Here is a 16,108-nt window from a genome sequence, read left to right as displayed (position 1 = left end):
GTTATACTGATGTTGTATCTGTTCTGTCTGTTCCTCCCCTCAGGGCCCTATGGGACCTAGAGGACCACCCGGCCCAAGTGGATCACCTGTAAGTACAGTACTTCCTGTACTCCCCAAGTGCACCTGTAAATAACATCCTGTGTTCGGTCACAGACAGCATAATTGAGGCTAAAACTCATAATTGTGATGTGCTTGATATACATATGGTATGCCACATTGTCTACTTCTTGTGAGTGTACAATAAGGACCTCTAAATGACCAGTGGGCCGCATTCCACACTCTTCCTGAGATGAATATTTACACAAAGCCCTAATTTAACTGCAAGTTTCTGTTTTCTAGAGGAAGGTGGCACACAGAGAATACTTTGATCTCCCAGCTGCTACCTTAAGGGATTTTTTCCGATGCCACAACCGAAACATACTGTGGAACACCTGACAGCTTACCTTTAACAGACCCCACTAGTCTTATTCTTACACCCCCAGCTTTTTTTCTGTTCCTGCTCCCAACCAGGTTCTACCTGTAGCCCCTTCACGCCTTCCAGCCCCCAGAGTACAGCTATTAATTTGGACGCAATGCCAGCTGACTTGCCTGAACTTGACGGGTTAATCACCCCGAGTCCATATTTGAAGAGATGTAGTTTCTTCAAACAGTCTATTTGACATTTGAAGAAAAGAGGCGTAATTTTGAATGACTGCAGTTTTCAGTGTAGACAGACGCTGAACGATAACGAAAAAGATGTTTTTGTAATGATTAATTGATTTTACTCTATATGGGCAGGGTATATGTACTTTTCCGGCTCTCCAGTGTGCTTGCTTCACGCTCCTTATCATATATCATAATAAACTAAATACATTTTGACTTTGCATTTTGGTTGAAAACAAATTACAAAGACAACAAATCTGTTATATCATTGGTGCTTAAAAGCAAGATTTATGCAATGAATGTCCATTATCATTCCCTGAAGTCCACATTGACATGCAATATATATTTACCACCACATATACAATTTCAAATCAGAGAATTTTTCGTTACAGTGGCTTCTCCACATGCAAGAGCACAGTTCATCACAGTGTTTTTCTTCTTTCTATATCTCAGGGTCCACAAGGTTTCCAAGGCAACCCAGGAGAGGCTGGAGAGCCTGGGCAAAGTGTAAGTATCCCACAGTGTACTATTCCCACCACAGCTGTTTATAATAAATTCTTGCTTTCTAGCTTCTTCATAAACCTCCTTGGGTGTCTCACCTTCGCACCAGGTTCCTGTAAGCCTCTTTTTTTCAACTCACTGCTTTCTCATCTCAGTTTGAATAGAAAGGTTATCTTTGTCCACAGAGATGTTAATAGCTTTCAAATCATTCATCTGGTAACTAAGCAAAAAGCAAACTCAGATGCTGTGCACATTACGCTGTATACACAAACGAGACAGGATGTCCCTTTATATTGTTCAGTCTTACCACTTCAGCCACAGCTTCCCCATTACAGCAATACTACATCTCCATTACTTTCTTAACTTTCACAAGCTACCACTAACTTTTATAATCTTCTCCAGATCCTTATATTTTCTATATTTTCATTGCTCCCCAGTCAGCCATAACAGTGCCCATGCTACAAACTCAAATTTGTCTGGAGTCTGACATCCCTATAGTGAAAAGCGGGGTAATACACTGCTCATCTGCAGTACTTTCTTCTGCTACATTTTGTGGAGAGCAGATTTGCAGTTTTCTTATCACTTTAGCAGTCTTTCAAATAATTCCCAACCCTCAAATAAGTCCTGGCAGACAGAAGGCCATAACCTTTTCCATTACAATTACAAGAATTTAAAATCACACTTCCTTCACCGAGTTTTCTGTGTCCGTCCTCGCTATGCTGTCTCTACCCTTATTCACCCTTCCTGTGGCTTTTCAGAAATCAGCAGGTACACAATGCAGTGTCTCCCCACTGCTGAGTTAATCTGCTCCTGTGGCGTTCAGATAAGCAGCCTCTGAGGCGCTTTCACTTTTAAACACATGCCAGTACATCATTATGTTTAATTAAAATCAAGCTTTCTACCAGAGAAAAACCTGACAGATGTACAAGGGTCACGGCCATAGCTCAGTGTTTGCCCAAACATGATTTCAGACATTGAAATTAAAGTCAAAGATGCTTCTGCTGTTTCTTCCGTCAAACTAAAAATGACTAAGGTACTATCAGTATGTTTATATTTTCAACAACATCACTTATATGATTTCAGCCCAGTGCTTTAGTCAGCATTAGCACTTCCAACATTTTGTTTTGTCTGTAGTTTCACCAGCTTGTGCAAAAAAGACTAACGGAGGGCTTCAATCCAAAATTCTCATTATTGGAGAGCTGGTGCTGACACATTAAAGCTGTGGCCACAGTGATATTGACATTGCTTGTGAAAAGAGCATCTAAAAACAAAGACATTTAACATAAAATAAATTAAAATCAAATAAAGTAAATTAAAATAAGATGTAAAAGCACATTAAGAAAACAAGGATGAATAATTATTTGAAGGCAGCAGTAAACAACAGTGTTTTCAGTCCTGATTTGAATGAGCTGACAGTTTGAGCAGACCTCAGGTGTTCAGGAAGTTTGTTCCACAAGTGAGGAGCATAGTAACTGGATGCTGCTTCACTTTGTTTGGTTCTGGTTCTGGGAACACACAGTAGACCTGTCCCAGATGACCTGAGGGGTCTGGAAACCTCATAGGGAACTAATACATCTTGAATATATTTTGGTCCACAACCATGTAGTGCTTTATAAACTAGCAATAAGATTTTAAAATCTATCCTTTGACTAACGGGAAGCCAGTGTAGTGATCTGAGAACTGGTGTGATATGGTCCAGTTTCCTTGTGTTTGTAAGGACTCTGGCAGCAGCATTCTGGATTAGCTGCAGATGCCTGATTGCAGCTGCAGATTGCAACATAGGTGACTATACTATTGCCTGGTTTAGTTTAGTTAGGATTATGAAAAAATCTGACGGTGTTGACGGAAGTGAGGATACAACTTTGGTAGGCAGATTTTTACAAAAAATACTGTCTGAAATTGACTGTGTTAAGTGTTTTTCTGTACATGTTATTTCTAACTACAGAACATATATATTTTTTTAAAAATCAACCAGAACTGTAAAAATACACATACATGTATATTATTCATTATACATTTCTTGATTTTTAACATAAAGATGACTTTTATATGTGAGACATATTTTGTCCCAACTTTCAGTGAGTAACTAGGTCTCACCTTTGCTTGTTTTCTCTTTTGTTAATAGGGCCCCATGGGTCCCCGTGGCCCCCCTGGACCTCCTGGCAAAGCTGGAGATGATGTAAGTCTATCTATCATAACTGTATGAAATTGTAAATACATATTTAAAATCAGGAACTCTGACATATTGAGCTTAGCAACTATCCTTTCTATTTTTGGCATGTCCTGTATAATAGCAACAAGAGCACAAGAAGTACTGTGCCTCAGTGTTTATTTGTTTAATTTAAAGATACTATAACATATAAATTGAATTGCCCCCATTACAGATTTTAGTGGAGTCTTAGGTCTTTGTATGTTTTTACAAAATATCAAACTCTACCATGTTGTAACCTCTAGCTCTAAATCTTATTATCAACATCAACATATCAACAGCCCATGCACTTTTAGGTTTTGACTTAGCTAAAACAAAACCAGTGACCCCGGTACAAGAGCATCATATTACAGTTTGACTATACTCACTATATATATACCAGTGGCTCTTCTATTTGCGTGTGTACGAACAAGTGAATGGGCAAATAGTGTAAAATGCTCTGAGCATGTAGAAAGGTGCTATATAAGCCCATTTACCATAACATGTGAGTAATTCTTGCCATTCACAAAACCCATTACAATATTAAATGACTAATGTATCAGTCAAATACAGAAACAAGCTGCTTGATTTCTAGTGCCTTTTTCTAGTTGGTTCTCATCACCAAACATTATGCAGTATGTGAAATAACATATGATGAGATGAGATTAGATTAGATTAGATAAACTTTATTCATTCCCAATGGTAAATTCAGGTGTATGTTCAAATACTTCATGTTGCTTTTTTCATATAGTTGAAATTCTACTATAGTTTAATATACATATTGCTCACTTACCTGACAAAGGGATCCTGACTGTAATTCCTAGTTTTAGCCACATGATGGCAGCAGACATGACATATCATATTGTGTCAATTGAGAGTGCAAACACCAACTACATTAAATATGCAGTATTTTACATGAACTTCATGAATTTACACATTTTTTATATATTTTTTTTTATTACTTTCATCTCTGTGTTTGTTTAGGGTGAGGCTGGAAAACCTGGCAAATCAGGTGACCGTGGACCTACTGGACCTCAGGTATTGCACTGTTGATTCATTCTGACTTTTTTAAACTGTATTTGAGGCTCTTTCACTAAGATTATTAACTACAGTTCAAACAATGACTTTTCACAGTTTCTAGCTTTATTTCCATTCCTTCTACTGTATATTAATCTTCTGCATCTTCTCTCTGCTTGTATCACAGGGAGCTCGTGGATTCCCAGGAACTCCTGGTCTGCCTGGCATCAAGGGACACAGAGTGAGTGTGGTCTGTTACTGATTTCCAGGAAAATAAGGTGGTTATCTGTGATCATATTTTTGGTTTCCTAATATGCACTGAACTCTCTTTTAGGGTTATCCAGGTCTTGATGGTGCAAAGGGAGAGACTGGAGCTGTTGGCTCTAAGGTAGTATTTTCTTTGTGTGTACCAACTGTTTTTGTGGTTTACATGCTTGGTTTCTGTCTGCTATGTCTAAAACAGACACAATGATATTTCACTGACTTATCATTTGTAATTTGCCAAGAAATAACACTTGTAGTGTATAGAAACACCAGAAATGGTGGCCATTGCCAGTCATTTAAATGAACCATAGACTGCCTTTAGTTAAAGTTGCTTTAGCATACTAACAGCTAAATCTCCTCTCACTTTAGGGTGAGGCTGGTGCTCCTGGAGAGAGTGGCGCTCCTGGACCAATGGTGTGTATTTCTGGACATCACAAGAGAAAAGATGCATGAATCCATTCTCAGTTATAGTGATAATTTGATTGTGAAGGTTTCTTTTCTTCTGTCTTGCCTGTATAGGGACCTCGTGGCTTGCCAGGTGAGAGAGGCCGCCCTGGACCCAGTGGAGTTGCTGTGAGTATCATCTTTTTTTTGTTTGTTTTATTAGACAGTTATTAGAGTCAAAACTAACATCAGAATACATAGTTTAGATTGATAGTTACGGAGTTGGGGAGCATATCCAGTCCAATCTAGGGGTTTAACTTTTCTATACCAAACAGTAGCGCTTTTTGTGAGTTATTTTGTGAAGTGTTATCCATCACTCCTCATGTACCTAGTTCCTGAATTAAAAAGCTTATGTGACACTGTTTATGGCCATTATTTAAAACAGTTTTATCCAGGTATTTCCTACTGATGATGTAATGCTTACTGTATTCAGGGAGCACGTGGAAATGACGGCTTGCCTGGCCCCGCTGGCCCCCCAGTGAGTATCATTTTGAGTTTTTTAAATAATTTTTTTTACATCTTATTTTCATCTTTATCTTTCAGTTTGTGATTTTGTAAAAAAAAACTATGGTATAAAAACATTGATTGCTCTTTTTTACGCCACTAACTTATCCACTCACTCATTCACAGACACAGACACAGACACACACACACACACACGCACACACATCGATCGGCAGTATAATAGTCGCTACATTTCTACACTCAGTGTAGTCTCAGTGATAAATAGTTAAGCTGACAGGCTGTCTTTTTCTCTCTGTAGGGCCCTGTTGGTCCTTCTGGAGCTCCAGGCTTCCCTGGCTCTCCAGGTGCAAAGGTAAGCTTACCAGTGCTGCTGTTTCCACTTTCCCTTTGCTGCTGTTAAATTTGAGAAAATAAGTGTTTCTTTGTTTCTTTCATTTCATCAGTTACTCTATATGTACTGTGTACTGTTACAAAAACTTTTCTTCAATCAAACTGAAAAGTTTATATCTCAGAAAATGGGAGCACAAACTTCAGGGAAGATAGTTTTGGGGACATGCTTTACTGAAATTGGAGAAGGCTGTTCTGCACTGAATAGTGCTTTCAGCCTCCATCTGTGTGGAAAATTGCGGAGGAGGTGGTTTTAAAAGTGTTTTCTCCCTCTCTCACTCATTTTTACTGTTTCTTTCTTCTCTTCTCTTCCTCTGCTTTGCATTTGATTTATTTCTCAAACATGGCAGACAGACTCAGCTTTGTGCTCAAGGGCCCTGTGCTGGTGGTTTGCTTTCCTCTTTGATCCCCTTAACACTGTGGGAAATCTTATAGGAATAGCAAATGGTGTATCACTTTACGAAATCCAGGAGTTTCCCTCGAAGTGATAACGGCGAACTAGGCTTGAATATATGTTTGTGTCTCCATGTACACATACAGTATAGTTTAATGTTTGTCTGCTAAAGAGTGTCTGCGATTGTGTGAATCCATGTTGTTTGTGACTTTATAATATCATAGGAAGTGTCCCACGGTGAGGAACATTAAACATCTCATAGTATGTTACCATGTTGTACCATGAGGAGGTCTTTCACTGTCTATTTGGGAATGCCCTGCCTGTTAACTCCCTAAGAGCGTTATAAGTTCACTCATTTTAGTTCTTTCCTCTTTAGTCCTTATGAGTTCAGCACAAGACTAATACAGTGCAAATGTAGCAAGATGGAAACAACTGAATAAACAGTGGTCTGAAATGAAAAGATGTAACTGGGACAGCCTTTGTCAAGCTCTAACAAATGATTTAAAATGTATTGTTTAGCACCTGACACAGTACTACACAGTAAAATGCTGAGAATGTTTTCCATAACTTTAAAAAAGCGACAATGGTCCTTCCACTTGTGGCACTAAAATAGACCCTTGATAGTGGGTTCAGAGAGTAGAAAAATTCCATCCATTACCAAGAACAGCTTTTTGCAAACATTTACAAACTCTATTACGTCATAGTATTGAGTTTGCAAAGTGTACAAGGCTGCAGCAATGGCAAAGGTATTCCATTCACCACCATGACGCGGCATACCATCACTGTGGTAAAAGCTCTGGCTCGTGACCAAAACAAGGTAGAGGCACCAAATATTGAACTCAGTTCTTCAGATTAGCTCGTTTTTTATACTTTACCAGAAAGTCTATAAAGTATTAGGCACTTATCTTTGGATAACACGACTTGGAGAGGCAAAAACAGGACAGTGACAAGATTTTGTTCATGTAAATGCAGCTATTTCATAAACATTTAACAACAAATGCAGCATAATTCACACCAGCACAATTCACATGTAGGCTACCATAAATAAGATATGAAGAATAGGAATGCACATAAACACATTTATTTTGAATTGATTCTGATTTAAATGGAATTTAATATTAGGCTGAATATTAAATGTGAAGACATATTGTCTTTGTGATATTTTCATATTGTGTGGCGATGCCAAGTTACTTCCCAAGCTATTACAGGAAAGTAATGATGTGACTAACAGGGATGTGTGCAGGAGTTCCAGTTAAAGTTTAAAGTCAGTCATAAACCTAAAATATGACCTTTTCACTTTGTTTTAGGTGTGTAAAGAGTTTAGCCTGATGTAAAGCAGAACAGTACATTGCATCAAATAATAGGATTTTTTTTTTGACATTAATTTATATATGTTTATTTATGGTCCTTACTGTATTTTTAGTAAGATTGGGATATTGATTTCAGCCACATGACTCTAACCCTAAACATTTTCAGTCATAGAAGTTCATGCTCTAGTACATTTCGCATTTCTTTTTTTTTTGCTATATTTGATTATTCACTGTTTTTTAAATTTATATTTTTGAACCAGAGGCATTTGTTTTAACGTACAGTGGGTACGGAAAGTATTCAGACCCCTTTAAATTTTTCACTCTTTGTGTCATTGCAGCCATTTGCCAAAATCAAAAAAGTTCATTTTATTTCTCATTAATGTACACTCAGCACCCCATCTTGACAGAAAAAAAACAGAAATGTAGAAATTTTTGCAAATTTATTAAAAAAGAAAAACTGAAATATCACATGGTCATAAGTATTCAGACCCTGTGCTCAGTATTGAGTAGAAGCACCCTTTTGAGCTAGTACAGCCATGAGTCTTCTTGGGAATGATGCAACAAGTTTTTCACACCTGGATTTGGGGATCCTCTGCCATTCTTCCTTGCAGATCCTCTCCAGTTCTGTCAGGTTGGATGGTGAACGTTGGTGGACAGCCATTTTCAGGTCTCTCCAGAGATGCTCAATTGGGTTTAGGTCAGGGCTCTGGCTGGGCCAGTCAAGAACGGTCACAGAGTTGTTCCGAAGCCACTCCTTTGTTATTTTAGCTGTGTGCTTAGGGTCATTGTCCTGTTGAAAGGTGAACCTTCGGCCCAGTCTGAGGTCCTGAGCACTCTGGAAGAGGTTTTCTTCCAGGATATCTCTGTACTTGGCCGCATTCATCTTTCCTTCAATTGCAACCAGTCTTCCTGTCCCTGCAGCTGAAAAACACCCCCACAACATGATGCTCCCACCACCATGTTTCACTGTAGGGATTGTATTGGGCAGGTGATGAGCAGTGCCTGGTTTTCTCCACACATACCGCTTAGAATTAACGCCAAAAAGTTCAATCTTGGTCTCATCAGACCAGAGAATCTTATTACTCATAGTCTGGGAGTCCTTCATGTTTTTTTTGGCAAACTCTATGCGGGCTTTCATGTGTCTTGCACTGAGGAGAGGCTTCCGTCGGGCCACTCTGCCATAAAGCCCCGACTGGTGGAGGGCTGCAGTGATAGTTGACTTTGTGGAACTTTCTCCCATCTCCCTACTGCATCTCTGGAGCTCAGCCACAGTGATCTTTGGATTCTTCTTTACCTCTCTCACCAAGGCTCTTCTCCCACGATTGCTCAGTTTGGCTGGACGGCCAGGTCTAGGAAGAGTTCTGGTCGTCCCAAACTTTTTCCATTTGAGGATTATGGAGGCCACTGTGCTCTTAGGAACCTTGAGTGCTGCAGAAATTCTTTTGTAACCTTGGCCAGATCTGTGCCTTGCCACAATTCTGTCTCTGAGCTCCTTGGGCAGTTCCTTCGACCTCATGATTCTCATTTGCTCTGACGTGCACTGTGAGCTGTAAGGTCTTATATAGACAGGTGTGTGCCTTTCCTAATCAAGTCCAATCAGTTTAATTAAACACAGCTGGACTCCAATGAAGGAGCAGAACCATCTCAAGGAGGATCAGAAGAAATGGACAGCATGTGAGTTAAATATGAGTGTCACTGCAAAGGGTCTGAATACTTATGACCATGTGATATTTCAGTTTTTCTTTTTTAATAAATTTGCAAAAATTTCTACATTTCTGTTTTTTTCTGTCAAGATGGGGTGCTGAGTGTACATTAATGAGAAATAAAATGAACTTTTTTGATTTTGGCAAATGGCTGCAATGACACAAAGAGTGAAAAATTTAAAGGGGTCTGAATACTTTCCGTACCCACTGTAGTGTATGCTACGTATACTTTTAAGGTTGTGTTGGGTATATGGCTAAACAGACAAGTCTCCATTTAGACAAAACCTAAAAAAATATCTGCATGTAAATGTAGCTCCGTTCATCCCAAATTTCCTTTTATATGATCTTAAGCTTAGTATTGTCTATTATTTTGAAAATATAAACTATAGCCACTGCATTGTCTATTTTTTCAGTATTAGTTTTCTGTTTTTCTTTGTCTGCTTTTTGCTAAGTAATTTAATGTCTTTTTTTTTTCACTTTATTCTGTGTTGCTGACCAGGGAGAGGCTGGTCCTACTGGTGCTCGTGGACCTGAAGGTGCTCAGGGACCTCGTGGAGAGTCTGGCACTCCTGGATCATCTGGACCTGCTGGCGCTTCTGTAAGTGACGCTTATAAATATTTATATGTTATTGATTAGTCCTGATTCAGAATGATAACTGTTTCAGGACCAGTTATTTCACCTCTATTGACTTGCTTTGTCTCTTTTTCTTTACAGGGCAACCCTGGAACTGATGGTATCCCTGGAGCTAAAGGATCTGCTGTAAGTTTAAAACTTATATGTCCCTAATTAAAACTACCAATATCTTACTGTATACTGTTCTATTTAACTGTTGTATAGTGGAAATGCTAGTGATGTCTTCTCATAGTCCATATAAGAGCTGCTTTAGTACATATAATCTCTACATTAACAGAAGGCCAGGTCCATTACATTGTAAATGGGGTGGCAACATGTTTCACATCACCAGTCCACAGACTGTAAAATCTCACAGGACCTGGTCTGACTCATAAAATATGAAAAACTAGATGATACTGTTACTGTATCTGACCAATGAGCAGAACAAAATCACACTGAGCCTTCTTGTAAACTTAAGACAAGATAGCTAAACATCCTTTAAACTTCAGTGGCCAAAGAAAAATATTATCACTGATTCATCTCTAAATCCACATCCAACTATATGGACAGTCAACTGACCAGCTCACCAACTGTATGTCTCTCTCTGGGGACATCCCCTCTTCTAGGGTGCTCCTGGTATTGCTGGTGCTCCTGGTTTCCCTGGACCTCGTGGGCCTCCTGGGCCCCAGGGAGCAACTGGACCTCTTGGGCCTAAAGGAACATCTGTATGAATCAAGTCCCAATTCATAATTAATATTTTCTGCTCATTTTCCAATTCCTAAAAATAACATAACATAGAAGCTTATAACAACTGATTTTTTTGTTAATCTCCTCCACCTTCTTTTGTCTGCCTGTGTATCTGTTGCTGTTTAGGGAGACCCAGGAATTCCAGGATTCAAGGGAGAGGCTGGGCCCAAAGGAGAAATTGTGAGTTTTGTTGTTTCCTTTTTCTTGTCCTTGTTTACCTCCTTGTTTTCATGTACTCCACAAAATACCCAGATCAAGTAAATATGAATTCAGCAGAAACTTCAGACATTTGAAAAGAGCTAGGGCTCCTAAAGGTTTTTCCAGGAAGTGTTGTATATGGAAAAACATTTTTTGCTTTTCCTATATAAACAGAGTCTATTATGGATATGTTTTCCAGGGACCACATGGGCTTCAAGGAGCACCTGGTCCACAAGGAGAAGAGGGCAAGAGAGGACCCAGGGGTGAACCCGGTTCAGCTGGACCACTTGGACCTCCTGGTGAGAGAGTAAGTACCATAAAACTGGCTGAAACTAAGTTATCTTCTCATTTGAAAAATGTATGCTGTTTTGTAGTTGCAGGTGTTGTCAAATATGTTTATGTTACAGATCTCTTAATACAAATCACTGCGACCCTGGAACAATGTTATGTTCCATAAAAATCATACGAGAGTTTTTGTCGCTGATAAAATAGTAATATATTGTATAGGTGTGTGTATATTAGACATATGAGGATAAGAAAACAGAAATTTTAATATGGTGAAATTTCATTTACACAACATTTTAATAATATTGAGCTGTTCCATATTTTGTTGTAAGTGGGAACCTCTTCAAGGACCAAATTTGTCTTAGTTACTTGTTATTGTTATTTTTCTAATTATCATTTTGACTCTGGATTTGTGTTTTCTGTGTAGGGAGCACCTGGTAACCGTGGTTTCCCCGGTCAAGATGGTCTGGCTGGTCCCAAAGTGAGTACGATGCAGGTTTCCCTTGTTTCTGAGAAGAGGTTGCATTTAGAGGATACATGTCTGACAGAGGACATGACAGATATGGAAATTTATGCAGCTATTGTATCAATAGTCACAGGTATAAGTCCGTGAAACTGAAAATTAATCTATTCCCTCTGCTCCAAATTGTATGTGGAAATACAGTTTTCTCATTGGACTTCACTTTGTTTGTGATGCAGTCAGTCAGAGGATTACATTTCTGAATTGCATGAATAAATCTCAACATAACGTAACACATGTATTGTTACAGCCTTTTTTCCCCAAAAGGTGTTAGAGAAAAACTGGCTTCCTTAGATATTCAATTCTTTACAAAATACTGTATGAGACCAAAAGTTGCAGGTTTTCCTGCAGTAGCTGCATGTTATTGAACTTACAGCATTTTGTGACATAATTACCATTGGCATAAAAAGCGCAAGAATAGAAGAATGTGAGCTGTGAAAACAAAGGCAAAAACCAAAATGTAAATGTAATATTTTGGCAAAAGTTTACACTGAGCATTTTGTTATCCCTGATTACATCTCTGAAAGAAAAAATATTCATCTCATGAACTCATAATGATTCCCAAATCACAAGCAGCTTATGGTGTTGAAATAATGTGTTTGAGGCCTGGATTTATTAAAGTGCCTCCTCAAAAAGTTCACACTGAATTCAGATCAGCATCTTAACCCAGGAACTTAATAAACAATTTTTGTGAAGAGCTGGGATTGAAAATCATCAGCACTAAAGCTTCTTAATGACTTCATCAGGAGCTCGCTGTAAAGGCTGCACTGATACATGTAACTCCAGCATGTGGCCTCAAGGTGGTAGCATAAATCATAAACCCACCATGCAGTGGTGCCCCTAGATGCCCTGTGTCACCCACACCAGCATCTCATTTAACATTACCTTCCCCTAGCACAGCTCCTTTCATACCAAAATGAGTCTGTCAGAATTTAATCTTCACATCTCCACAAGGTCAATGAAACTCATTCACACTCTTCACAGGGAAACCCACGTCCTCTGGGGCTTGAGAATTGAAGTGTTGCCTTCTTCGGTGATCGACTGAGTGACCAACTCTTACACTCTTTTCTCCTAACACAGGGAGCCCCCGGTGAGCGTGGATCCCCTGGTGCCAGCGGTCCTAAAGGTGCTAATGGTGACCCTGGCCGTCCTGGAGAGCCTGGTCTGCCTGGTGCCAGGGTAAGCTCTTCCTTTACCTTAAATGTATTATGACAGATATGTGTTAGTGATCTGCAGAAATGTGCTTTAAAACATGCCCAAATAAGTGTTATACATGTTAGTATCAGCATAACACATGAAAAGTCCATTTCTTAGTAGACACAATACCTGAAGATAATTTGAGGTAATATTTACATTTAATTTATTAATTTAACTTTTTTCACATATGCAGTGGTAGACAAGACCCTGTAAACAAACTTTGGTGTGTATAATAGGTTCACCTTTAACAACTGTAAATCCATAAACACAGCTTGAGATAACCTTGACTAGCAATTTTAAGTGTTCACTCATTCATGCTTGTCAGCTCTGTAAATAGTTTCCCACAGCACTAAGGGTTTTCAGCTTGTGTGATGTGATGTGTGACTCTTGCAAGCTATAAACCATGTTTTTCTCCTTCTGTCATAGGGCCTGACTGGACGCCCTGGTGACGCTGGTCCTCAAGGCAAAATTGGGCCTTCTGTAAGTGTCCTTTTTCATGTCATATAAACAACAATGTCATTGTGTCTTAGTAAATCACTAATAATCACACAGCCTCCCTCCTTGTATAGAGGGATGTGTGTTTTGTGTTTATGCCAGGAAGAGAATTTTACAAAATGTGCTTTCATCACATAATCACTCATAAGTACTTTCATCAGATTATCCATCCTCAGTGATGTTCGTGTTTGAAATTTATTGAACTGTCCATTTTTCTCACACACTACAGCTTTCACACTGAAATCAGAGCACAGGCATTTGGGGCTCCAGAGCACAGAGCATACTTCATTTGGGGCTGTGTTTGCTGGACAGATTCCCGTTTTCCATAATCATTCTGTATATATTAACGTGCTGCATATACTCTCTTCAGTTTTGTAAGTCCTATGTTGTTTAAGAAAATTTTCATTACATCCTTGATAATCTGAATTATTTTTGATGAACTGGCACATCTTGTAGACAGTCACCAAATTGGCCATTTGATAAAGTAAAATTGAAGTCTTTTGTTGCCATTCTGTCATACAGTATGTTCTACATTTTTATGAATGTGAAACATTATTATATGAAAAGTAGTACTGAAAATACTACTGTAAAAGTAGTATTTTCACATTTTTTATACTTACATTTTGACATTTTGACTGACTGGAATAAGGACAGACTGATTCTGATTAAAGGAATTGGATGTTATTTCATTGCTTCCTGGTTTTCCTAGTTTACCCCTGAAGGATTACTTTATTTAGGAGCAAAGGAGGCAGTGAATTTCTCAACAAATTGATTGGATGTTGGATATCCTTTGGCCATGTGGGATATTTCCCTGTTAGACCCCACTCCAAACCTTAAGCCCCAGAGCTGACCAGATCCTTTAAGCAATTACTCCTCTTCATCCTAATTCCCAGTTGAAATCCAAGTGTAATTTACAATTTTCCATTGCTGGCTCTAGATGTTCGAACAGTTTATCAGATCTGTTGTTTTACAACTGCCTTTGACTCGTCACAATTGTTATGGCATGATTGCTTTTATTTGTTATGTGGTTTGTCTGCAGACTATCTAATTGAATTGTTGATTTTTTGATGTGGACAGTACTTGTATTTTTTCAAGGGGCTCTACAATTGATTGGTTTCCTCTATTTGAATAGGGAGGTTCTGGTGAGGATGGACGTCCAGGACCTCCTGGCCCACAGGGAGCCCGTGGACAGCCCGGTGTCATGGGATTCCCTGGGCCCAAGGGAGCAACTGTAAGTATTTGTATAGACAGCACATTTCTTTCAATATATCAGGTTTTACACCCATAAAACTTTTGTACTTTTTAAGTCCCTGAATCAAAAATACACACTGTACCTGTTCAGCAACATCTGTATTATTGTATTACTGTAGTATTGTTGAACAATTTCATGTTTTTTACCTCACATCAAACGTAACCACATCTAGTCTCTTGACTATTTGCATTTTGTGTGATTAGGGTGAGCATGGCAAGTCTGGTGAGAAGGGACTGGCTGGAGCTCCTGGTCTGCGAGTAAGTTAGTTCACCTTTTTAAGCCTAAATAACCTTCTTGCATCTTTCAAATTGCTGTAATATGTTTCCATTTTACGACATTTTAAAGTCCATCCATCCTGATTTAACAGAAAACTATACTATACTTACCACATATAGTAAAACAATATCGATGTATAAATTAATCAAGGATGTAACATTAAAGTACTATTTGGGGAATGTAATATATTGTTTTCAAACTCTACATGTTTATGATTATGAAATTATAAAACGTGTTCCACTTCTACATAAGAGGCATATTGAAAAGCTCAATTGTTAAATTATTCAAATGTCCACCTAAATAATCACATCATCTATGATTTAATTATTGATGAAGTTCTATTTTTGTCCACCCTCTTCCTCCTTTTGCTCCACAGGGTCTCCCTGGCAAAGATGGAGAAACTGGCTCTGCCGGACCCCCTGGGCCTGCTGTACGTGTCCTGACCTCACCCATCCCACTCCATTTCTCTTCAGCACTGATATTATCTTTCCCTTCTCACAGGCTACACTTATAAGCAGCCTTCAGTATCTCCATTTCCCAGACTGCCTCAATGATAGTTCTGTCTGGGCTTAAAAGTCCTTGACATATATGTCTTGACATTGTAAAACATCATCACTGACTCACAGACTTTCAGCATGTTTTGAAGTTTTGGTGCGATAAATAAAAATAAGCCCATTTAATCAGAGAAAACCTGATATATAAAAACAATAGTATCCTTACAATGTTTAATATCAGTGCTGCATAAATGGTGAATATATCATTTATTGTTCCACCCTCTTAAATCATATGTTAAATCGCTGATATTTATATGTAGTTAATGATAGAAGTGGACTGTGATTATAAATTGTGGATTATCAATGTAGGGTCCTGCTGGAGAGAGAGGAGAACAGGGACAGCCTGGTCCATCTGGCTTCCAGGTGAGTCTGTCAGCTCACCCCTTTACCTTAAACTGCCTGTTAAAGTTTATGTATGAATGCAACTGTTTCTCTGATTGTACAGTAGAGTACAGTACAGTAGGGATGCTATTGCTGTTTTTATACTATAAGACTTAGATATACACACATTAATCACCACTTTTTTTTTTTAGTTTATTGATGTGTCAGTGTATTTATCTCTCATTTTGTTTTTCTCCTGCACACAGGGTCTGCCTGGACCTCCTGGTCCCCCTGGTGAGGGAGGCAAGCCCGGTGACCCGGTTCGTGCACTTTTT

General features: G+C 38.8%; 1 protein-coding gene across 1 annotated transcript in view; it reads left to right on the top strand.

The window, feature by feature from the left end:
• The window catches only part of col2a1b (collagen, type II, alpha 1b), a 42,694-nt gene that overhangs the window by 11,545 nt on the left and 15,041 nt on the right, over positions 1-16,108 (top strand). The window contains exons 9-31 of the mRNA XM_026307638.1: positions 44-88; positions 1,096-1,149; positions 3,269-3,322; positions 4,316-4,369; positions 4,536-4,589; positions 4,683-4,736; positions 4,982-5,026; positions 5,132-5,185; positions 5,490-5,534; positions 5,820-5,873; positions 9,815-9,913; positions 10,031-10,075; positions 10,555-10,653; positions 10,802-10,855; positions 11,073-11,180; positions 11,586-11,639; positions 12,759-12,857; positions 13,302-13,355; positions 14,503-14,601; positions 14,826-14,879; positions 15,275-15,328; positions 15,762-15,815; positions 16,040-16,093. Of these exons, the coding sequence (XP_026163423.1) occupies positions 44-88; positions 1,096-1,149; positions 3,269-3,322; positions 4,316-4,369; positions 4,536-4,589; positions 4,683-4,736; positions 4,982-5,026; positions 5,132-5,185; positions 5,490-5,534; positions 5,820-5,873; positions 9,815-9,913; positions 10,031-10,075; positions 10,555-10,653; positions 10,802-10,855; positions 11,073-11,180; positions 11,586-11,639; positions 12,759-12,857; positions 13,302-13,355; positions 14,503-14,601; positions 14,826-14,879; positions 15,275-15,328; positions 15,762-15,815; positions 16,040-16,093 (1,440 nt within the window). The remainder of the gene's footprint in view (positions 1-43; positions 89-1,095; positions 1,150-3,268; positions 3,323-4,315; positions 4,370-4,535; positions 4,590-4,682; positions 4,737-4,981; positions 5,027-5,131; positions 5,186-5,489; positions 5,535-5,819; positions 5,874-9,814; positions 9,914-10,030; positions 10,076-10,554; positions 10,654-10,801; positions 10,856-11,072; positions 11,181-11,585; positions 11,640-12,758; positions 12,858-13,301; positions 13,356-14,502; positions 14,602-14,825; positions 14,880-15,274; positions 15,329-15,761; positions 15,816-16,039; positions 16,094-16,108) is intronic.

The sequence above is a fragment of the Mastacembelus armatus genome, chromosome 5 (genome assembly GCF_900324485.2).
Source record: "Mastacembelus armatus chromosome 5, fMasArm1.2, whole genome shotgun sequence".
In the NCBI taxonomy this organism is placed as follows: domain Eukaryota; kingdom Metazoa; phylum Chordata; class Actinopteri; order Synbranchiformes; family Mastacembelidae; genus Mastacembelus; species Mastacembelus armatus.
Note: the sequence above shows the minus strand (reverse complement) of the source record. Positions and strands in the feature narration are given on the sequence as shown.